This window comes from Mya arenaria, chromosome 4 (assembly GCF_026914265.1).
Source record: "Mya arenaria isolate MELC-2E11 chromosome 4, ASM2691426v1".
In the NCBI taxonomy this organism is placed as follows: domain Eukaryota; kingdom Metazoa; phylum Mollusca; class Bivalvia; order Myida; family Myidae; genus Mya; species Mya arenaria.
Window position 1 is genome coordinate 62,189,212 of NC_069125.1, and position 23,961 is coordinate 62,213,172.

Below are 23,961 nucleotides of genomic sequence, written 5' to 3' on the forward strand. Positions count from 1 at the left end.
TAAAAAACATGTTTGTAAGAATGATAAAACACCATCAAAATCTATATAAGTGTTTTATTGTTAATCATTACTTTAAAAATGCGACAGAATAGTGTAAGTAAAAAAGTAAAAAAAATGTTTAAGTTATAACTTAGATTTTTATTTAAAAAGTGTTCATTGACTTTCCGGCCTTTGTTAATCAAATTATTAAGTTAAATATCCCAGTTCCAACAACAATCACCTTAAAGCCAACAAATAACACATTATGTGCGCGATAGGCACTTGCATTATTAAAGCTATGTTTATAAGTATTTTTTGTCGACTGTAGAAATACTTTCCGTGTTGTTTGAATGAGTCTCGAGCGAGCAACGTCGATGTTTTCATATATACCGACAGTCATTGAAAATGTATCACTTATCAAAAAAGAATTCTGTCGTAAAAAAGTATTGAGAGCCTTAAAATCAAACACAGTCAAACAATAAGTCTCCCAAACACGTGGCTAGCGTTGATAAAACGCGCCGCTTGCTCCGCCAACATGTATCCTTCCGTGTCGGGAATAATCAAGACATTTAGTTTTCATACTATCACATGTAAATGTTTGTCTCTTTACGATGACAAATTTGTAACGCTGATGTCTTGATGACGTTAAGTATATTGTTTATAGTCTGAATGAGTGGACGTGACGTGGTGACCATAATGTAAACTTGTCCCTGGACGTGTGTTGTATGTATGATGCGCTATCAAAACTCGGTATTTTATTTCAAACTCGTACACAACTTAGCACCATATCAGTTTTATTCCAAAAAGTGATTTTATCAACTACAAACAGTTTCCAGGAAAGTTCAAAAGGCACACATCAACAATGTTGCAGAATGCGAGTAGCAAACACGTAAAAATGTAACAGAATCTGCTCGTTGACATTTCATAGGTCATTCCAAAAACATTTTTCATTTGAAAGGCAAACATAATGCTTGTAACAATGATTAAATATCAAAAGTAAAATTACAGCTCTTTTGTGTCAGCTATGAAAATTAACAATATAAATAAGATAATACAGAGGACTTTTGCTGTAAAGCATGAGTTACGCTAAAATTAACACAATTCTTTGTACATGAGTATCTACTTGTTGGCAAGTGATCGTTAAAAAGTATGAATATGTGTAAATTAAAATAAATGAACAGATTTTAAAACAAATCCTTACAACCTTTGTGTCCCTTAAAAATGAACAGTTGTAATCATTATCAATAAGAACATATTTTTTGTGAACTAAAAATGTTTGAATTCCCTATAGTTGTAGGCCTACATGATAACAAAATTAAATAGAGCTATCACTGAAGGTGATTAATTTTCCCGAACGCCGCCTCTCATTATGATTTATCATTGTATGAAGTTTTATGAAATTCAATTTAGTAGTTTTCAAGTTATTGTCCGGACAAAAGTTTGGCAAAAAAAAAACACACAGAAAAAGGCAATAACTCTGTAATTTTCTAAAATAGTGTAATGATTCATGTACACTGAACTCCTTCTCATTGTGCTGTACCATTGTAAAAAGTTTTATTACATTCCATCCAGTAGTTTTCAAGTTATGCTCCGGACAAGAAAAAAGTAACAAAGGGCAATTACTCTGTAATTGGCTGAAAAAGAATTGCGGTTCCTATACTCTGCACTTCCTCTCATTATGATCTATCACTGTATGAAGCTTTATTAAATTCCATCCAATAGTTTTTAAGTTATGCTCGGGACAAGAAACAAGTATTAAAGGCCATAACTCTGTAATAAGCTAAAATAGAGTTATGATTCTTGTGCACTGCACTTTCTCTCATTGTGCTTTACCGTTGTATGAAGTTTCAATAAATTCCATCTAGTGGTTTGCAAGGTAATGGCTGAAAAAAATGACAGCAAAAACATAAAGGGCAATAACTCAGTAATTAGCTGAAGTCGAGTTATGGTTCTTAAACACTGCGCTTCCTCTAATTGTGCATTACCATTGTATGAAGTTCCAATGGAATCCATCCAGTACTTTTCAAGTTATACTCCGGACAAAAAAGTTACAAAGGGCAATAACTCAGTAATAAGCAAGAATAGAGTTATGGTTCTTATTCACTGCACTTCCTCTCATTGTGCTTTACCATTGTATGAATTTTCAATAAGTTCCATCTTGTAGTTTGCAAGGTAATGTCTGGAAAAAATTGACAGCAAAAAACAAACAAAAAAAGGACAATAACTCAGTAAATAGCATAAGTAGAGTTATGGTTCTCGAACACTGCGCTTCCTCTGTTTGTGCTTTACCATTGTATGAAGTTCCAATGAATTCCATCCAGGATTTTTCAAGTTATACTCCGGACAAAAAAGTAACAAAGGGCAATAACTCAGTAATAGGCAAGAATAGAGTTATGATTATTGTACACTGCACCTCCTCTCATTATGCTCTACCATTGTATGAAGTTTAATCCGATTCCATCTAGTAGTTTTTAAGTAAGGTAAGTTGCAACGGACCAACCGACGAACAGACAAACCGACCGACCGACCGACCATAAGATGACTCCAATATGTATTACATTAATGTAAAGAAATGTTTATCTTATGTAAGCGGCAACCTCAAAGGCTTTTATCATGTTGGACTTTAAAGCAGCATTTTGGTTAGGTCAAATAAAATAGGTTTGGTAAGGGTTACATCCTATTTAAAAACAGGTAGGGTAGGTTGGCATTAGGCTTTAAATAAAAACTTTATTGTCATAATTGGAGAATTGATGTTAAAGTAATCTTCTGTATAAAGCTTAAGGTTTAAAACTCCATATTCATACAAACACTGACTACCAACCGACCCTAAAAACGGTAGGGTCCGTGCCTATTTCGTAGGTAGGGTCTTGTAACCCGAACCAAATGTATTTTTAGGTTTTATCGGGTTATCTTAATGTTAAAACCATTGTTATATTCAAAAACATTAACGAAGCATGCTGTTTTTAAAGGTCACATATGGAAAATTCGACCGCCGAATGTTTGTTCCAATATTTCCAGTGATTGGGGATTCAGAGTATGTCTATGTATATGGTTTTAAAGGTCACATATGAGAAATTCGACCGCCAAATGCTTGTTTATGCATGTACACATATATGTGTTTGCGACAAACACTGTTTTAAATCACTTTTATTCGTATATATACGCTAATCGGATATTCGACCATTTCCAGTCGATTATTTGCGAATATTCAACTACTAACCAGTCAGTAGTTGGGGAATCAGATTATGTCTATGTATATGGTTTTAAAGGTCACATGTGGAAATTCGACCGCCAAATGTTTGTTTATGCATCTACACATATATATCTTTGCGACAAACACTGTTTTAAATCACTTTTATTCGTATATTCGCCAGTCGGATATTCGATCATTTCCAGTCGATTATTCGCGAATATTCAACTACTAACCAGTCACTTGTTGGGGATTCAGAATATGGCTAAATGTCATTCGACTATTTCCGTTCGGTTCTTTGCGAATATTCAACTACCAACTACCTTCCAACTTTACCGTCATAAATTACACCTCGAAGTTAAGTTAAGTTACACCTTAACGTCTAGTTTTGGAACCGCTCCTGATTTAATATATCTAATATTTCCTTTTATTTTAGTTGTATCTATTAAAGCTTAATAAAATCGAAATATTAGGTTTTTTTTTATAAAGTGTGCTGTTGCCAGACTACATCAAAGGGAGATAACCATGTTTAATAGTACATGTATATTAATGCATAAATCGAATACAGGTAAACATGCATTATAACGATTGCATTTTCATAATTATAGCGATTGAATTTCAGTTCGTTTTGGCTTGGGATTTATCAAGTAAGTAATTTTAGATTAGTAAGATTTAGATAAATACTATCTTTCGAACAAAATTAAATGAAATTAGAAGTAATTAATCTGTTTTGTAAGGAACTGGTTATAGAGTAGCTTCTGGTTTTATCTTTAGTTATTTTAATTTAAAAAGAGGTTTAATTCGTTTGGTTCGTAAACCCGAAAACATTGCCGTGTCGTCTGGTGACTGTCGTAATCCGAAGTTCTACGTTGAACTTATACGCCAGTCAATTGTAACCATGGCCCCCATCTGGTGGTATACCGGGGATAGCCGGGGCCTGAAATGGGCCGTGTTTTTACCTTTAAGGTGGCCCCGCAGTGCCGGTGAATGCGGTGGTTCTGTCTTCGCACAAAATATAGCGGGGAATGGGCCTTACCTAGGGTCCCTTTGGTGCGGGGGCATTTTGCGGGGATTTTACCATCAGTTCGTCCCCGCAGGGCGTGGATTTTACCCGTGGTTGGCTGGACCGAAAGTCAAAGTCCCCGCTATTCCCCGGACCTTGGGAGGGGGGGGGCGTGGTTACAATTGACTTGTGCGTTTTTGAAATAGCCAAATAATATCTCGTTAGGCTAGAATGTTAAAAAAGAGAAGTTCGGGTGGCATAAGGTGATCGGACCGTCCGTCTGTACTCACGGTTTCTGATCAATAACTTGTGAACGTGAGGTACAGGGACCTCAAACTTGTAACGCAGGTTGGCCATTATCAGCAGATGAACCCCGTTGAGTTCGATGTCAGTGGGTCAAAGGTCAAGGTCGTTGTGACATGTGGTGAAATGTTTATACTATTGAGTAACACAAAATCCTAATGAACATTGACTCAAAACAATATATTCCACTAGCTAACCCAGGGAGTGTCCAAGTGAACATTTCATGTCAATACGGTGAAGAAATTACTCTTAAATAACACCAAAATGCGCCATATTATACTATAATTAGCCAAATTCTTTTTATATCTTTCTCGATACAATCTTGCACTTTACATGTACTTGTTAACGAGAAGACATTTCTTAAACAGTGTTCATAACCTCGGTGGATACCGGGGATAGCCGGGAAAATGGGCCGTGTACTTACCTTTTAGGTGACCCCAGAGTGCCGGGTGAATGCGGTGGTTTTGTCTTCGCTTTAATTATAGCGGGGAATGGGCCTTACCTAGAGTCCCTGGGGTGAAGGGACATTTGGCGAGGATTTTACCATTTGTTCGTCCCCGCAGGGTGGGGATTTTAGCCGGGGTTGGCTGGACCGAAAGTCAAAGTCCCCGCTATTCCCCGGACCTGGGGGGGGGGGGGGGCGTGGTTACAATTGACTGGTGCATAAGTTAATCTGTTAGTGATGTATTGCTAAAAAGGGTAATATGTGGTAGTTCTGGACATTTTTAAGTCTGTTTTTTGTCTTATGATATTTATCATATCAAAAGGTATCGCGAATATTTACTGGATAGCTAGATAATTATGGCGAAAATTAAGTGGTTAAAACGAAACAATTCGCGAACGCTATCAGGTTATATGCTACAATACTTCTGCAATCAAACAAAGATCTTTTTGTAAAAAAAATATATATTATAGATATTTTGAAAACAAATAAGAATACAGTTTTATGAGCCTTAGAATCAAACTCAAACTCCAAAACGTCAGTGAATTCAGATCAGAGTATGTAACTGGCTGCTTGGGGTCGCCCTCTTGTTTACATTATATACCTTTATTAATATTATTTTTAATAGAAATACAGTTAACATATCGTTGTACATTAACGTTTAACATACTATGCCTTTTCCATAATTTTCTTTTTCTATGGATAATAAACCTTAGACCACGACAATCAGTTTATTTATACGACGTGATAAATTACGTCATATATTCTACGTCGGAAGGCACCATTTTATTTAAAATGAAGACTTCAATCATATCTTCTTTTACTACACCATTTTAAATGAAACAAAGGGCAGTCTATGCAGCTTAAAGAGTCCCGCTTTCGTTTTATTACCGGAGTTCGATAAGGTAATTAGTTTCATCAAACACTTCGACGAACCTATTTCCAAAATAAAGTTTTGACAGTGCTCCGTCAGACGGCCATATTGTGAAAAGGTGTGTTTTAAGGAACTAAACTCTCAATCAAACGCTGGTGAAAGACCGAATGCGGGGCTCCGTTTACAAGCGGCGTAGACTGCGCTATGTTTCATTTAAAATGGTGAAGAAATATGTCGTTTAAAGAGCCCCGCCTTTGTTTCATTACCGGACTTTGATTGGGTGATTAGTTTCATCAAACACTTTGACAAACCTGTTTCCAAAATAATGTTTTGACACTGCTCCGTCAGTCGGCCATTTTGTGAAAAGGTTTGTCGAAGTGTTTTAAGAAGCTAAACGCTCAATCAAACTCTGGTAAAAGACCGAAGGCGGGACTCTGTAAGCGGCGTAGACTGTGCTATGTTTCATTTAAAATGGTGAAGAGATAGTAAAGTTATCTTTGTTTAAAGTCTTCATTCAAAGCAAACTATTGCCTTCCGACGTTGTATTTATGACGCAATTTATCACGTGGTATACACACACCGGACAATGTCCATTGTTTAAGGAGACGATAACTTAAATCAGACGTTATGTAGTGTATATCATTGTTTCAGGAACAGTGGAAATAGTATCACAGACATGCGGATCCAGCGTTAACCTTCACTCTGTGGAGTCCGTTGATATCTCCTATACAGGCGGCCAAGTGTCCCCACATCTGGACGAGGACTGCTTTGTCAAAAAAGATAACAAAGACCCTCTCGTGGAAACAATGTGCTTCGATGTGATTTCGATGGATATCAAAACGTGTGAAACTGCTGTTAGTGTCTCCAGTGGAGTCGGTTTATTATTGGACCCAGTGAAGGTAACTCGTTAAAATATGTTTGTATTTCTAATATATACCAACCAGTACAAACCCAATTGCTTAATTGGTCTTAGATTCAATTAAAACTGACTATTAAATACCAGCCCTCGGAACTGGTAAACACAATCCTGGTGTAATGCACCAGTCAATTGTACCCCCCCCCCCCTTCTAGGTCCGGGGGTATACCCGGGATAGCCGGGGAAATAGACCGTGTTTGTACCTTCCAGGTGGCCACGCAGTGCCGGGTTAATGCGGTGGTTTTGTCTTTGCGCTAAATATAGCAGGGATTGGGCCTTACTTAGGGTCCCTGGGGTGCGGGGGCGTTTGGCGTTTTTTTTACCATCAGTTCGTCTCCGCAGGGCGGGGATTGTGCCCGGGCTTGGCTGGACCGAAAGTCAAAGTCCCCGAAATTCCCCGGACCTTTGGGGCCGTGGTTACAATTGACTGGTGCATTAGCAACTGTAACATACCTATCCTGGTCACCATGGCACCATGGATTGTGTTTAAGTATCTGAGTCAAGCACTGATTAAAAAAAACACATTTACTGGTTTCCTTGCATTGCGGTGCTAATGCCATATTACTCTTAGAATTATCACTCAGTACTAAAACAACAGTGGTTGTCATTTTGTGCATCACGTGACCAATTCGTTCTTTCATGTGAAATCATCTTTGGTAGTGTTTTGTTGACTTAAATGAATCTTTAATATATAATTTTATAATCTATAAATAGTGAAACACTTTCAGAAATCTGTGTTGACGATGTTGCACTAACTATCGCTCTCAATGAACCCTCCCAATTATGGAATAACACATCTATATAAACTCTTATATGAGCTCCACTCAAAATTATGGATCTCTTAAATTCAATTACAGAGAGCTTCAATCGAATCAATGATAGCATCAATTGAATAAGAGAACTCTCCAGGTCATTTGAAGAGCATTACAAATTAATTAAAAATAGCCACAAATCAACTGAATAAACGAGCTCTCCAATTGAATAAGGAATGTATCCAAATAAATCAGAGTCCTCTCTAATTCAATTCGAGATACCTCACAATTATGTTTATGTATCGTGTTGTTTCAAATTAAGCCGAAATAAATACGGAAATAGGAGGTTTCTTGAAATTATTCTTTACCCCCATTTATGAATTTAGAGCTCTCTTCAATTGATTTAAAGAGCTTTCTAATTCAATTAGTGAGAGCAACAAATTGAATTGTTGCTTGCATTATATAATGAAAGCAATACATCCTTTTCGAATAAAATTAACGAGATCTCAAAGTGATTTGGAGATCTCAAGCCTGTAACTTATTTCAGACCTCTCCAAATATTTGTTTGTAGATTTTGGCGCTCCATACTCAATTAAACACAGACTCTCTTTGCATACTGTGAATGTATTTTGTACACCCCGACAGCTCTCTTTTTCAAAAATAAAATTGTATGGCTTCATATTAAGTACGGATCATTATATTTTAGTAACGGCAATCAACGTTTCGTATAATTGCATTCTAAAACAAGATAATTGTGATTTTCAGTCGTGGAGTTGCTATCATTCTGTGTGCTGTGATTGGTGTGGAAAGCAGAAGACGAGCTTTTTGTACGTGAAGGTCTCCACGAGCAACCTATACCCAAAGGCCAATGTCACGTTGCGTGTCTACCTAAAGACGTGTACGTATATTTGAGCGTGAAGGTTTAAACCAAGTTGCCTAGGATATGAAGCCATGTGAAAAAAAAATGTTTGAAAAATAGTTGGGTTTACCGGTGGTTGATTGAGCGTCAATCGGAGCTCTTCGGCCATTTTTTTCGAAAACATCCTCGGATGTATGCCAGTACATCAGTAGAAGTAGTTCGGGTTTTTTTTTTCTAAATTATATCAAGAGTAAATTCATTAAGTTTTACTGCTTAATTAAATTATTATGCGATCTACTTGCAGCGGACTAAAATATACCGATATCTGAGTATGTAAACCGTCTTAATACATCCGAGGTTGTTTTCGAGAAAAATGGCCGAGGAGATCCGAATGATTAAGTGTACGTTTCAATTCAAAGACAATTAAGGGTTGAATTGATTCATAAAAATAACTGTATACGGTGAACTTTGCCTGTATGTTACCTTAAACAAATAAGTTGTATTACATAACTTCCTTTATAATATAAATCACCGGTCAATATTTTTTGCTTTATGACCATTCAATACTTTGATAGCCGGACAATACAATAGGTCGGTAGCCGGACATTAGTTTCGAACTTTCTTGTGGGTAAAATAGTATCTTTCGGTGGATCGGATTATAAGTATTTTCCATGGCCGAGAGTGTAAGATAGGTTCATTCTCCCACCTCAGATAGGTTGATCCAATAATTTAACCATGCTAGATATTCTTATCTTGCCCACGGGCGAAGATAAAATGCCCGTATGAAACTCCTTTTTATTGGCCACCACATTGTAATTACCTCCCTTGTTGAAGACTGTCGTCAGTAGCATCAAGGAAATCTTGTCTTATGGTAATATTTAGAACGCTAATTAATTATTTCTGCTTCAAATGTCACCATAAAACAGTTTTCACGCACCATTCAAAAAATAATGCTTCATTCTCCTTAGTACTATTTAAAAAACCGATCAGACTATTAACATTAACTGGATCGCTGCGCGCATATCCATGCCAACCACGTGCTATCGCATATCCATACGCAATTATTTTCACTAAGCACAAAAGAGTTCCAGCAAAACATACATTTTTACTTAATTTTGTTACTGGTGTGGGAGAAAAAGCATATACCATAGCCGATTGTGTAAGATAGGTTCATCCCGACCCTCGGTAAACCTCGTTTCCACAAAACACCCTACGCTCGGGTCGGAATGAACCTATCTTAAACTCTCGGCCATGGAAGATACTTATATTTCGACCCGAGCGTAGGGTGTTTTGCGGAAACAAGATGAACCTATTTTACACGAGTGGCTATGGTAGATGCTTTTTCTCCCACCTCAGTGAAACAAGACCAGCTTTCCATGATGCTACAGACGACAGTCTTCAACAAGGGAGGTCATAACAATGTGGTGACCATTAAAAATGAGTTTCATACGGGCATTTTATCTTCGCCCGTGGGCAAGATAAGAATTTCTAGCATGGTTAAATTATTGGATCTACTTATCTGAGGTGGGAGAAATTCTTTTCTATGGTTTATATAGTTACGTTCTTGAACATTTATAAGAGCTAAAATAATGTAAAAGATTCACCTTTTGATTTATGTATGATTGAAACACTTCGGCACATGCTTCATTCGGAACACCTCGGCCATGATTTTTCATCGAAAACAACCTTGAATGTTTACATAAGAAGGAGCAGTTCGTAAATTTTTAAATAAAAGTATTAATTAATTTTAGTGTGTTAACGTGTGTTTTGAAAAACTTAGTTTAAATGTACTACCGGTGAAGTGTGTTCTTGCATAAATAATTAAAATGCCCAAGGGTAAAACGCGATCTACTTTCAGCGTAGTTAAATGTAAAGATTTCTTACATTGTAAACCGACCATATACATCCGAGGTTGTTTTCGGTGGAAAATGGCCGAGGAGTTCCGATTGCACATGCATATGCACATGCATATGATAGTTGTTGTTTTTTAGTGCATGGCGGTACGCCGTTCTCGCCAGATACAAGTGAGTCCACCTCTGGTGACGTATCTTCGGGTGTGATAGTTGGTATAGTTGTGGTGCTGATATGTTTAAATGTTGCTGGATTAACTTTTTGGGTACGAAAGAGGAGGCAACGCCGTAGCCGCCAATTAAGCGTCACCATTGACTCACAGCCACAAAGGACGATAGGTAATTGTTAATAATTATATTTAGTATCTGTTTTACTTTAAATTTTGACCGTTTTGGCAGTAGACGTTGTTGCTTTGGTTGTTTTTTTGTTTAAGAATAATTATTTCTTTTTATTTTAGATGAAAAAATGTTACATATTAATATACGACGATCTGTTTTTCCTTCCTTATATATTTATTGCATTAAAATCCAGAATCCGTTCAACCAACAGTCCAGCCCTCCTGCACCACAGGATACAGTCTAGTACCAGACTTCGACCCACACAGTCTACACGTCGACTCTATAAGTCCACTAGCTACTCCAGACATGCAATGTGCTAGTCAACAAATGCCGCGCAACAGTCCACAAATGCCGCGCAATAGTCCACACATGCCCCGGAGTAGTCCACACATGCAGCGCGCTAGTCCACAAATGCCGCGCAATAGTCCACACATGCCCCGGAGTAGTCCACACATGCAGCGCGCTAGTCCACAAATGCCGCGCAATAGTCCACACATGCCGCGGAGTAGTTCACACATGACGCGCAGTTATCCATCTGCCCCACCAATGGAAGTTTATTCAAGAACAACGCAACTGCATGACGAGGGTATTTTATATGTTCATATGCCTTTGCTTAGAATTGAGTTAGTATGTCAGTTATAACAGTGTCAGTAAATTGTTTAACTCCTCAGAAGTGAGAGCAAACTCTGTTTTGGGTTATCTTCTGCACTAGTTTACGTGAGCAAGAGTTTTACATACCGTGTTAATAATGTTTGACTCACGTTTAAGAATTTTACTCCTAAAAGTGGCTCGCTCATGTTTATGGACCAAAACAAATTCACGTTAATGCATCTGAAAACGCTTATTTCATCGTTATTCTACTCTATGGTATCGAGTTTGCAGAAAAAAATACAGTTATAGCATCAAAAAAAGGATTTTGGTTTTAGTGGGGTTCGAACCAACTCCGGTAAAGTCAAGAAACATACATCTAGTCCACTCGGCCACCGGGTCTTAATCGAAAGTGGTGGATATGTTGACCAGTTAATGACACATTGATACCATCACGTGATGATGTCAATTAACCAATAAGGCAACACCACAGCCGTAATTAATTTTAAATCGCCTTATAAACGCTAATGGAAATTGTGGTCTTCAAAGACGATATTTGAGCAAATATAAACATTTGCTGAAGGGTTCCGGCTTTTGGTATTTTCGTTTAAACACGACTTATGATTTGCCACACTTTATTTCGTTATTAAAAAGGTGCATTTTACAAACCATGAGCGAGTTACTTTAAAAGTGAACTCAACTGTATTGGATACTCTTGGATACTCTTGGTGTAGTGTTTAATAAACCAATATAATTTATGCACCAGTCAATTGTAACCACGGCCCCCAGGTCCGGGGAATAGCGGGGACTTTGACTTTCAGTCCAGCCAACCCCGGCTAAAATCCCCGACCTGCGGGGACGAACAGATGGTAAAATACACGCCAAATGCCCCCGCACCCCAGGCACCCTAGGTAAGGCCCATTCCCCGATATTTATAGCGAAGACAAAACCACCACATTCACCCGGCACTGCGGGGCCACCTGAAAGGTAAAAACACGGCCCATTTCCCCGGCTATCCCCGGTATACCCTCGGACCTGGGGTGGCCGTGGTTACAATTGACTGGTGCATTAGCGTTTACACTAACGCGAGTAAATCGAACTTAAACATGAACTTATAGTTTTGTTATTTTGCAGTGTGGACATATAACGTTGCTTGATTTTTTTTTACAGACGATTCTGCTCCACCTTCGTACGAAGAATATATGAGAACTGCGAAGGAGAATTAGAATAATTTCTCTCAGATTAAAAACTACCCTTTTTCGTCACCAGTCGCATGAACGGGGAAGTGTGAACAAACCGGACTTAAAGCTGCACTCTCACATATTGACAGATATGACAACTATTTCATTTTTTTGTTGTCTCAGAATCAGCTGATTTTGGCATCAATGTTTTCAAATCAGTCAAAGGATAAAACACAATAAAACAAATTTCAATTGTTTGGAACAATGCCGATATTTTAAATGTTAGTTTCTCTTTAAGCCATAAAGCATCAGTTTCCGAACGTAAATATGAACAACTGCGAACTGATCTTTTATCAGCAGTCATATATCGCATGTTTGAAGACATTTACGCAAAATTTTGGTTATTCCAAGACAAAAAATAAAAAGTTGGTCTACATGTGAGAGTGCAGCTTTAAATATTGGATTAAAATGGTTTAGGGGCAGGGCCTCCTCCTTTTTACTTCTATAATTTTGAAAAAAAAATAAAAAAAAAATCAACATTTAAATCTCGGGACCAGTATAAACTATTGTATGATTTTAGCTGTCATTTGCATTGCATTTTTTTTTCTTGGAAATATTTGGTAAATCTTTTTATGTACCTAGTTAAAATATAATTTTATTATGTCATAATTCGGTGACCTCATACATTGTCCTACAAAAGATCATGTTTTTCACACACACGTCCGGCATGCAAGAAGCTCAATATAGAAATACAAGATTTAACAACAATCTTGCCCTTAACCACTGGCACCGGATTTTTAAACTCAAACATTTTATTTTTAAATATTAAAAAAAACCTCGTCAAACTGTATTACTGGTGTGACAATAGCCATGTACAATACAGCCGGGAGAAACAATATCAAGACCACCCGTTTTGCAAGCCATTCCAATGAAAATAGTTCAATGTTGTTGTTGTTGTTGTTGTTGTTGTTGTCGTTTTGATTATTAAATATCAGCTATTATTTTATACAATTGTATGTTGTCGGTTACATTTCTGTTAGAACAAATACTCAATTGCAGAATTTACTGATGCTTTTTAATCGTAATGAATCATTATTTAAAATGTAAATGTACGTTCAAGAAATTTTCTCGGGTGCCCTACTGCGTTCATATAGTATAAACTCAAGATAATAATAAAAATATATCAATCCTTAAATATATTCATTATATACGTATCGTTAACCTGCGGACAATAGATATCGCAAGATGCGCTTGTCAGCATTCCACTTGGCAATACGGCCGCATTCCACTTTGCTGACGTCACGTCATAACACATTACTGCGCTATGTTAAGATGACGTCAGAAAACAAAGTAGTGCGTAATTTAAATGTTATTGAGTATGTAATAATGTGACTTAAACCAGTAATAAATATAACAAAATGGTTATTAGAACTGCGTTTTGATCCGAAGGGTTGTGTTCGAATTTACGGATATTTTGCAGATTTTGCAAAATTGCAATTGAGTTGAATACATTACAACCTTCCAGATAAAAAAGCTGTATTAATTACTCCATTAGACTTGTTTCATTTTTTGTTCTTTTTCCAGTATTGTTGATGTATGTAAAGTAGTTGTTGTTCATTCCAGTTACTTTTTTAGACAACTTATAAATATATTTCATTTTAAACAATGCTGTACCGTGGTAAAGTTTATATAGTATATATTACTATGGACTATTATTCTGTTATTCTCTACAGTTGATTTATGTTTTTGCCATATTTATGTTGTTAATGGCTAAAGGCTATTTTATGCCGAACTGCTAATAAAATTTGAAACTTCAAACTTGTTGTTGTTGTTTTATAGAAATTAATGCTCGGAATACAATTACAAATTTCTTCAAGAACGGCCATATTCCATTGCCTGTTTGGTTTTGGTAGGTACATGTATGTCATTAGGCGACAGTATAGGTCAAAAATGGTGAAAACATAGTGAAAACATAATTCGGAGTATTATAATATTGTAACGTGCCGGGGCTAACTTTCAAATGGTTATATATAAGATTTTCCTCTTTGGCTACTTTGCCAAATAATTTGCACTAATGATTATTTAAAATGATTGGATCGTGAAAATAATTATCGTTCAATCAATGATAAATCAACAAAGATTGGAATATTTACAGTTTTCATAGACGCACATATTAAATTATCTAACTTTTCCTATATCCCTAGCTTTTCACTTAAAAACTGTACTTAATAGTATTATGTCAATGTATGGTAAGGACTTTTGAGTTTACTTTCATTACTTCTATTGTTAAGGAGGCGCTTTTCTATTTAATACTCTCTGGTTCACAGTTTATACCATACTTATATCTATATTAATATAGATAGTTCGGTATAAACCCCTAGGGAATTAACTTGTATATTTGCCGCTAGGACAAATAGTGTTTAACCCCTATTAGAGACAATAAATATAGTACACCTTGTCTTATCAAGTTGTTGCTCTCGCAGAAGCCAGCACAAGAATGAATAAAATCCGCTGGTTTGCTGTATTTATACTCACGATATCACGTGACCACATTGGACGGTCCTAACCAGTTGGAATAGTCCATTTTCAACGTTAAGTCTTTTTCATAGGGGGTTTCGCCTTATATTTTCATATTTTCAGAAAACAACATTATTATAATAAATCGCTGTTCGCATCATGATTATTATTATTCAACCATCTTATTTCAATTTACGATTAAGTTGTATTATTAGCTGTTGTTTTTAGTGAGAAATTCACTCTCTAAACTAATTTCATACCCCATATTAAAAGTTTAGCATTGAGTGCATAACAAATATATAAGTAATCCAAATACTATTTGTTTATGACTACTTACTATTTCCTTACGGCTCCTATTCTTCCGAAACGTATTTTGCCAATGAAATAATAACTTTTAAGATGATTGAAATATAGCGGGTTTCCTAACTATTAAAAATGAAAGTGAAAGTGTACAATAGCAAAATCCTACGCCTTACTGTAAAAGCGGCAGACAACAGTTTAACAACGTATCGCTCGGCCCAAATTCGCTACAATATAAATATCTGACATATGTTTATTTAGCTAAACCATTCGGAAAACCTTGACCATTTCCCATCGAAAACAACATCGGAGGTATGCCGGTACATCAAGGGAAGTAGTTCGTATTTATTTATTTTTAATTAATTGTAGTGTTTTAACGTGTATTTTGTATTTTTAAGTTTAGAACGATTGACAGTGAAGTGTGTTATTGCATAACTAATTAAGAATCCCACAATAAAGTTTAACAGCTAAGTTGCAATTACTACGCGACCTACTTGCATCGGAGTTAAATGTAAAGATTTCTGACGTTGTAAACCGTCCATATCCATCCGAGGTTGTTTACGATGGAAAATAGCTGAGGAGTTCCGAATATAGCTAAACAATTGTTTTGGTCGAAACGGCCACGTATTGAGTTATCATTTATCAGGTAAGCATTTGCTACTAAATTGTATTGAATCAATCAATAGTTCGTTATGTCTACATGCGAAGAGCTGTTACGTGATACATTCGTTGTACAATTAATTAAAATGGTGATACCTAAGTTTGATAGTGTTTAAAAGGATTTTAAACGTAGATAAAGAATATGTAAATATATACCAGCCAGAACGCGCGATATTTTGCCTTTGAGCATAATTATTACTAATAAAATAATTATTGGTTAATTAGCTAGTTGACCTATTGATATCATTGGTATGCGTGATGTTTTAATTAACTTATTTTGCTGTGACGTCATGTTTATGACGTTAAATTAGTTTTCAGCATTTGAACCGCATGGCCATGCTTTTAAAAGCATATTTTTTTCTCAATGTTAAGGTTATCAATTTATCATGAAATGTTCAGCATTTCACTTTAAGATTCTGTTAAAGTGATAGTTTACCCGTATTTCTAAAACGAAACTGTAGCAGTAGCAATAGCAGTAGCAGCAGCAGCAGCAGCAGTAGCAGTAGCAGCAGTAGAAGTAGTGGTAGTATTAGTAGTTGTTGTTCTTGTTTCAGAAGTTGAAGTAGTATTAGAGGTAGGGACAGTAACATTAGTAGTGTTGATAATATTTTTACTGTCAGAAGTAGTAGTAATTGTTTTGGTTTCGGTTGTTTTTTGGTTGTTGTAGTACTAGCAATAGTTGTTGTAGTAGCAGTAGTAGAATGTACTGGAATTCAGATCGTTAGTTAAGTTCATAACATTCTTCTAAAGCACTTTGTGGGATCGTGTGACGCTCCAAGCTTAAGCGAATCGCCTCAGAATCTTTGTTTATTTTTTGTAGAAAAACACGACGCGTAAGCCAGGCTATTGGAAAAAGGGTGAACACTTTTGTCAGTATGAGATTGTAAATATTGGTCAAAAAATGGAAAAGGAATTCGCGTTAATAGTGATTCTTTGTCATACGCTTTGTATTTGGAGATGTGCACGTAAGTATTTAAAATACTTTTTTTCTAATTGTCGATGCTGCTTTTTTTGAATTGTTGAATGAACGCGCTATAGAATGCCACAATTCTTTTTCACCTGATGATTGTAAAAATATTCGCCATAACAAAGTAGACTTGCTTCAGACTTCAATATTGTTTAAATAAAAATGTATTTTTTTTTAATTCTTTCATACATGAAGTGTTAAAGTTTTCATGTGATTTATGTTTAAAAACACTGTTCTGTTTGACTTTATGCACCAGTTAATTGTAACCACGGCTCCCTCAGGTCCGGGGGTATACCGGGGATAGCCGCGGGGAAATGGGCCGTGTTTTACCTTTCAGGTGGCCCCTCAGTGCCGGGTGAATGCGGTAGTTTTGTCTTCGCGCAAAATATAGCGGGGAATGGGCCTTACCTATGCTCCCTGGGGTGCGGGGGCATTTGGCGGGGATTTGACCATCAGTTCGTGCCCGCAGGGCGGTGATTTTACCCGGGGTTGGCTGGACTGAAAGTCAAAGTCCCCGCTATTCCCGGACCTGGGGGGGGGGGGGGCGTGGTCACAATTGACTCACGGGTGCATTACTCATCGTTGTAAATACTTGAAACCCACAAGGAGGAAACCTATGATTCGGAGTGTTTAATGCATTATATTTAATTGCAATAAACTCTTTTTGTACTATGTGATCATGTGTTAACTTTAATTGTATGTGTGTGTAGATTTGAATGATTGTTTAGGCCATACTTGATAGATGCTTCGATTGTCAACTTTTTACCGCACCAATTTTTTTTTCAGAAAAAAAATAATGCTATGTACTTTCATTTTAAATGCTTAATGTACAACGAGAACATTTTTTTCATCTTTGCACACTCATTCTTTTAAAAGTTATGGAGTTGTTTTTCTTTTTTAATTTCGCCCTGTCACAACCGAATAACAAAAAAAAGTTTCTAAGGAAATTAAGTATAAAGTATTAAGTATTAAGTATATCCGCGACTGTTGGTGTTGAGAACTCAGGAAGTTTTTATAAATATGCAATCATTTAATATTCAATAGTTCATGCATGTGATTTGGAACGCTATGTTTGCACTACACGCCCTCAGTTAGGGCAAATTACACCAATTCGGAAGTGCCTACTGAATGTTACCTGCCTTATTTCTTGGCAGTGAATTAAAGCACAGTTGTTCTATCTCAGACCATCAGCAAGTTTTCATCTTTATAGGGTTTGAAGCTGAATGGTTTGTAATTTCAAAAATAGGCTGAGCATGCTTGATCTACTTGATCTACTTTTTGTGTACATTTTCACCTCAGTGTGTACTCCTACACGGGTTTTGGTAACTTTGTGTGATACACAATTGTTACGTTCAACTAACTTTATTACTTTCTTTAAGAAACGTATTTTTTTGTTTTTTTCTTACGTTGTCAAATACACATGTGGATCTTTCTAACATGTTGGTCAATTGTCCATACAATAAAAAGAAAATTAAGTAATCTCTGTCCTACCTATCTAAAAGCATCGCACCTTAAAACTTTCTAATATTTTACAGGAGCTGAAACAGTGACTATTTCGTCCGACACATGTGGAGATTATTTCGACTTTGGTTCAGATTCATTTATTGGGCCGGATGTTACTGTCCTCTACAAAGGAGACCCCGTTAACACACGACTTGAAGATGGATGTTACATCAAGCTTGTTAACTGGGATTCATTTCAACAAACCATATGCATAGATGTTTTAACAATGAATATAAACAGTTGTAGAACTAATGTATCGATATATCGAAATATTATAAGCAAATATTTGGATCCAAAAAAGGTAAGATAGACGCCATTTTGTATCGCAAATTGAAATCAGGTATCGTTATAACTTCTTTTTGACATGTAATATGAAAATAATTAACACGCTGGGTTATAAATTGGTGCGTATGGTGTTATGCGATTTTAACTTGTGATAATTCAATACCACTTTATTTAAATGCGTTCATAAGATTGCAACGTTAAGTTGAAAACATCTGAAAATCTTAAAAAAAATCTTGGCGAGGAACCCTATTCCCCTCGAATAGATAAATGTAAAAAAATATTACGCAGAGAATAAATATGTGTTGACTTAAAATCTTTGCCTTATTACACGTACTACAAATAGTCAAAACGTCCACAGCCAATATCGGTTTTTTAATTAACTGTACACGATCAATAACTTGCGAGATGAAAGCAATGTTTATATATTCTAGTACCTCCATTTTGATAATTTTAATGCAATTAAACACATTTTGCACGTTCGACCTGCAAATATTCCTGCTGCTGTTTAAGTCATGGAGCTGCGGGTCCTCCACCTGTTGCACATGGTGTGGTACGACGAGAACTTCCAATCTGTATGTCCTGGTGAAGTCGTCACACGCCGCTAGTCTTCCTGTTGTTGACGATGTGAAATTGCGCTTTTACAGAAAAGGATGTGAGTAGTTCCATCGACTGTTCGAAGCATAACTAATATAGTAATACATGCTTGCCCAATTGCGTTTTGTTCTTTCATAGAAATGGCGTCGTATCTGTACTTCATACAATCATGCGTGATACGCGAAGAGTTTAGATATTGCTATAAACAAGACTACATATAAAAACAACTTTGGTTTCGAACGATTAGAATTCGAGCCCACGTGATCTGGTAATAAATATGTTCTATACTTTTTTATTTAAAATATTGAAATAATAAGATAGGTAAACACTGAACAAAACGTAAATACAACCTTTTAATATCACCTTTCGAGCAATAAATATCAGTAGAAATTTCATTGATTTGATGGAATTCACTTAGAGCTCCGTGGTTATTTTTACAATTTAATGGTATTGCCACCATTTTATGTTCAAAGACATTGCATTTTTTTGCAAATGGAGTTATCATTGTCTGTTGCTTTCCATTTCAGTGCCAGGTCGTAAATCGTATGAAAGTGAGACCAGTTCTTCCTATACAGTTGGCATAGTAGTAGGACTTGTATTTGTACTGGTCTTCATATTCATTATTGCGTGTGTAGTGGTAGCGAGGAAACGTCGACAGAGGATGACGAACATGCCACATGTCCTTTACCAAGCTACGCCCATTCCTGCAAATGGTATATTCATCTGTGACTAGTTCGCTTTAAGATGCACTCTAACTACCAAATTTACCAAAATGAATACACTTGTTTTAATTTAGCTAAAAGGATGAATAAACATCGAAAACATTGGTTCTTATTAAGGATACTGTGTTTAATTTGAAAGAAAGGTGCAGAAAACACGGTATTTCTACCTTATTAGACGATAGTTGATCACTGTAAATCTTTAAGCAAATCTTTTACTTTATCAGTTATTACTATTTTCTATAAATGCGTTATTCAGTAAGTAGTTAAAAGTTCATCACTCAAGAATTATGTTTGTTAGAGATGTGTATGTATTGATTTTAAATACGAGTACCACTGTTAATGATTTGAAATATCATACTGTTAATGATTTGAAATATCATACTGTTAATGATTTGAAATATCATACTGTTAATGATTTGAAATATCATACTGATATTTTTTAAATAGTTGCTCGATACAGGTTAAAACCAATCTCAATATTTCAACCACAATGCACTATTTATTGTAGTTCGGTCAAAACCAGCCATAAATGCATTTTTTGTTAAATAATGTTCAAACTTATCACAAATCACGGTAATCGTTGTTAATTTTAGGTTCAAGCCAACCTCAATATGGACAACCGGCGGCTGGATACAGTCCATACCAGCCCCATCCAAACACAAATCAATACCAACCGGCTGTTACTCCGTCCGCACCAGCGTTGGGAGGAATGGCAGTCACGACTCAGGCGAATATTTACGGTAACTAACTTTGAATCTATTGCGTCAAGAGTAAAAACCGTTGGAGCAAACAACTAGAATTTGATACATGAGTTAATGGTTCATACGAGAAAGTAAAGTTGTATATAATCTGTAGAATGTTTTTATGAAATATACCGACATAAAAAGTGGAATGCAACAGTGTATGACGTCAAACGTTAAAACCGTTGGAGCAATCAACTATTTTTTTATACATGAGTAAGTGGTTCCTACGAGACAGTAAAATTCTATATAATCTGTAGAATGTTTTTTTGTTTGAATCGATGCTTGGCATTTTATTAGCGTTGATTTTGGTCTTCGTTAGCAATTTTAACTTCGGCAATCTCCGCCATACAACGAGGCTCGGATGTATGCCGGTGCATACGTGAAAGTAGTTCGTAAAATTAAAAACATATATATTGATAATAGTGCGTTAACGTGTATTTGTTATAACGAATGTTAAAATGATTCCCATTGAAGGGTATTATTGCATTAATATTCCTCAGAGTAGATTGTGCTAAACTGCTAAATTGAAATTACATCGAGATCTACTTGCAGCGTAGTAAAATGTAAAGACTTCTAACTTTGTAAACCGACCATATACATCCGAGGTTGTGTTCGATGGGAAATTGCTGAAGTGCTCTGATTGGAGTTTTTCGTATACGCGGACAGCTACATGGCTCATTGTGGTGGTATTATATTTGAAAACAAAATGGTTTTCCTTTTCAGATCCGAACGCACCACCTCCGTCCTATGAAGACTGCATAAAGACATGAGGGAAACACTAGTTTAGTTTAAACTTATTTATTTTACAACGATTGTGAAACAAGTAATAATAACATTATATTAATCACTCCCGTTGACATGACGTTACGCGTGAGAGTGGTCATGTGATGTGGGGGGAACCGGAGTACCCGGAAACCCACTTGTCCGGCTTGGCGACCACATACTGAACTCACTCAAACACACCAAAAGAGAAACACTTCATGTATTAACATACAAGAAGGATTTAGAATTTATTTCCAAACACATTTGTGCCAAATGCCTATGAATATACATACATATTCTAATTACAAACATTCTTTTTTTCAAAACTTTGTCGGCAATGTGTAAAATATTTTTACACATTAAGCAAATGAACAAAAACAGGTTGTACAACCATATGATCGATATTTCTACGACCTGCTACGACTTTTAAGCAATATATAGATAACTTGTCATAAACGTTATCACGGCATATACATGTTTTGTTTCATATATAAATGCTTACTGAACTAACTAACGTATGCGTTAAATATGTTCTGACAATATGATCACTGTGTGATACTGAATGTATGTTTAAACTACATTTATATTTATATAAATACTTATAATGTGCTGACTTTGTGTTTAAACTGCATTGATGTGTATATATACTTATAATGTGCTGAATTTGTGTTTAAACTGCATTGGTATGTATAATTATATACCTATAATGTGCTGAATTTGTGTTTAAACTTCATTGATATGTATTTCTCCCACCTCAGATAAGTAGATCCAAAAATTTAACCATGCTAGAAATGCTTATCTTGCCCACGGGCAAAGATAAAGCAAGTACCCGTATGGAACTCTATTAAATGGTCATCACATTGTAATTACCTCATTTGTTGAAGACTGTCGTCTGTAGCATCATAAAAACCTTGTCTTGTGGCAATATTTAGAATGCTAATAAATTATTTCTCGCTTCAAATGTCGCCATAGAAATGTTTTCACACACCTTTCAAGAAATAATGCTTCATTCTCCTCAGAACTATTTAAAAACCGATTTGACTATTAACATAATCTGAGTCACCGCGCGCATATCCATGACAACCACGAATTATCACATATCCATACGCATTTATTTTCACTACGCACAAAAGAGTTCCAGCAATTTTTTTTTACTGAATTTTGTTTAACTGAGGTGGGACAAAAAGCATCTGCCATAGCCGTTCGTGTAAGACAGGTTCATCCCAACCCTCGCGCAGGGTGTTTTGCAGAAACCTCGTTTCCGCAAAACACCCTACGCTCGGGTCGGGATGAACCTATCTTACACTCTCGGCCATGGAAGATACTTATAATATACTTATAATGTGCTGAATTTGTGTTTAAACTGCATTGCTATGTATATATACTTATAATGTGCTAAATTTCTGGGTTTTTTAAACTACACTGAGTGGCATACGTATATATTTAATGGTATTCTGAATTCCAGTTAAAAATAAACGTTATTCCGGATTTCGGTTTAAAGATAAGTGGTATTCCGGATTTCAAGGCGGGAGTTGGGGTTCGAGATGGGGGTCAACATCTTCAACAATTGAACATTCTAACTTTCGTTGATTTATGAGTTTTATTCATGAGATTAAGTAAGACATTTTATGTGTAAATGTTTATTTTAAAATATGTAATAAATAAAATTAATACGTACCTAAATCCTTTCTGGTTCTGTATGTTTAAGAGGTTCCCTCATTAGTATTGCTGACTTTGTCAGAGGAATGGCTCATGTTCAACAAAGTGAGGGTGATCGTGTCGTGTCATAGTCATAACCGAGAAATCCAGGATGGCCGCAAGATTTTGAAGGATCAACATAACAAACATATCTTTTCTACAGGCTTGGTTTGTTGATCACTTTTCTTCATGATAGTACATGGGGATAACTAATATTCAAGTGGAAAAAATGCATTTTTACATTTTCTTATCCGATAATCTGCTCCTAAAATGTGTCAAAAGTTATGCCAAATTGCAAGGTATATGCTAAAATAACGGTTATTATTTTTATGTGATCAATTGATATGGTGAGATAAAGTTAGGTCACATTTATTATAAATATTTGGCACCAATGTGTAATTTAAGGTCGAACAAAAGGGGTGGGTCAATTTGACATGAAAATGAGCCAAATCTCAATTAAGCGTTTTAAGTGACATTTCGATCAATATATTAGGGCAATTTTTGTTTTCTAAGTTTTACATTATTTGACATCAAAACCAATTGATACTTTTAATACATTTTAATTTTTCGTATTTTTGAAAAACAAAATCGGCGTAAAAATGTATAAAAATCTGTGTTATGATTTAATATCTTTTACAAAATACACGCAAACACAATAATGGTTATTTTTGTTATTGGATAAATAAGCGTGATACTTTGAACATGTACAGATACTGTATCTTAATGCAAATTGTGGGTGAGGTAGTTTAATTTAAAATTGACCTGAAATCAATTATCAAAGTAAGTTACATTTCGACATCTTATTTAAACTTGTTCCCTTTTCCATATTTCATTTTAATTGTTCGTAAAACAGTGGATTGATTGATTGATTGATTGATTGATTGATTGATTGATTGATTTATTGTTCAGCTAAAATAAACGATTACAGTTATAA

At 35.8% G+C, this 23,961-nt stretch overlaps 2 protein-coding genes across 3 annotated transcripts; both read left to right on the plus strand.

Moving 5' to 3' along the window:
- The first annotated feature begins 3,696 nt into the window (after nucleotides 1-3,696).
- On the plus strand, nucleotides 3,697-14,152 carry LOC128232068 (uncharacterized). Of its 2 annotated transcripts, none has more exons than XM_052945408.1 (6): nucleotides 3,697-3,816; nucleotides 6,443-6,690; nucleotides 8,225-8,357; nucleotides 10,310-10,507; nucleotides 10,701-11,093; nucleotides 12,266-14,152. In XM_052945408.1, exons 1-6 carry the CDS (start codon nucleotides 3,744-3,746, stop codon nucleotides 12,319-12,321), a joined length of 1,101 nt encoding a protein of 366 aa, XP_052801368.1. In that variant the 5' UTR covers nucleotides 3,697-3,743; the 3' UTR covers nucleotides 12,322-14,152. The 2 variants fall into 2 exon arrangements, with proteins under 2 accessions (XP_052801368.1, XP_052801369.1); XM_052945409.1 differs by having other exon boundaries at nucleotides 10,719-11,093.
- Nucleotides 14,153-15,759: 1,607 nt separating this feature from the next.
- Nucleotides 15,760-22,940, plus strand: LOC128230141 (uncharacterized). Its single transcript, XM_052942182.1, has 7 exons — nucleotides 15,760-16,002; nucleotides 16,574-16,718; nucleotides 18,256-18,524; nucleotides 19,019-19,160; nucleotides 19,630-19,815; nucleotides 20,418-20,564; nucleotides 21,291-22,940. The coding sequence occupies exons 2-7, from the start codon at nucleotides 16,655-16,657 to the stop codon at nucleotides 21,335-21,337; spliced, it is 855 nt and encodes a 284-aa protein (XP_052798142.1). The 5' UTR covers nucleotides 15,760-16,002; nucleotides 16,574-16,654; the 3' UTR covers nucleotides 21,338-22,940.
- Nucleotides 22,941-23,961: the final 1,021 nt, after the last annotated feature.

Bases quoted from the DNA above. Each gene is read 5' to 3' on its own strand.
- LOC128230141 (XM_052942182.1), top strand. From the start codon at position 16,655: ATGGAAAAGGAATTCGCGTTAATAGTGATTCTTTGTCATACGCTTTGT. The intron at 18,525-19,018 runs GTAAGATAGACG...CTGCTGTTTAAG, and splicing joins AATATTTGGATCCAAAAAAG to TCATGGAGCTGCGGGTCCTC. The intron at 20,565-21,290 runs GTAACTAACTTT...TTTCCTTTTCAG, and splicing joins GACTCAGGCGAATATTTACG to ATCCGAACGCACCACCTCCG.
- LOC128232068 (XM_052945408.1), top strand. From the start codon at position 3,744: ATGCATTATAACGATTGCATTTTCATAATTATAGCGATTGAATTTCAG. The intron at 3,817-6,442 runs GTAAGTAATTTT...TCATTGTTTCAG, and splicing joins TTTGGCTTGGGATTTATCAA to GAACAGTGGAAATAGTATCA. The intron at 11,094-12,265 runs GTATTTTATATG...TTTTTTTTACAG, and splicing joins AACGCAACTGCATGACGAGG to ACGATTCTGCTCCACCTTCG.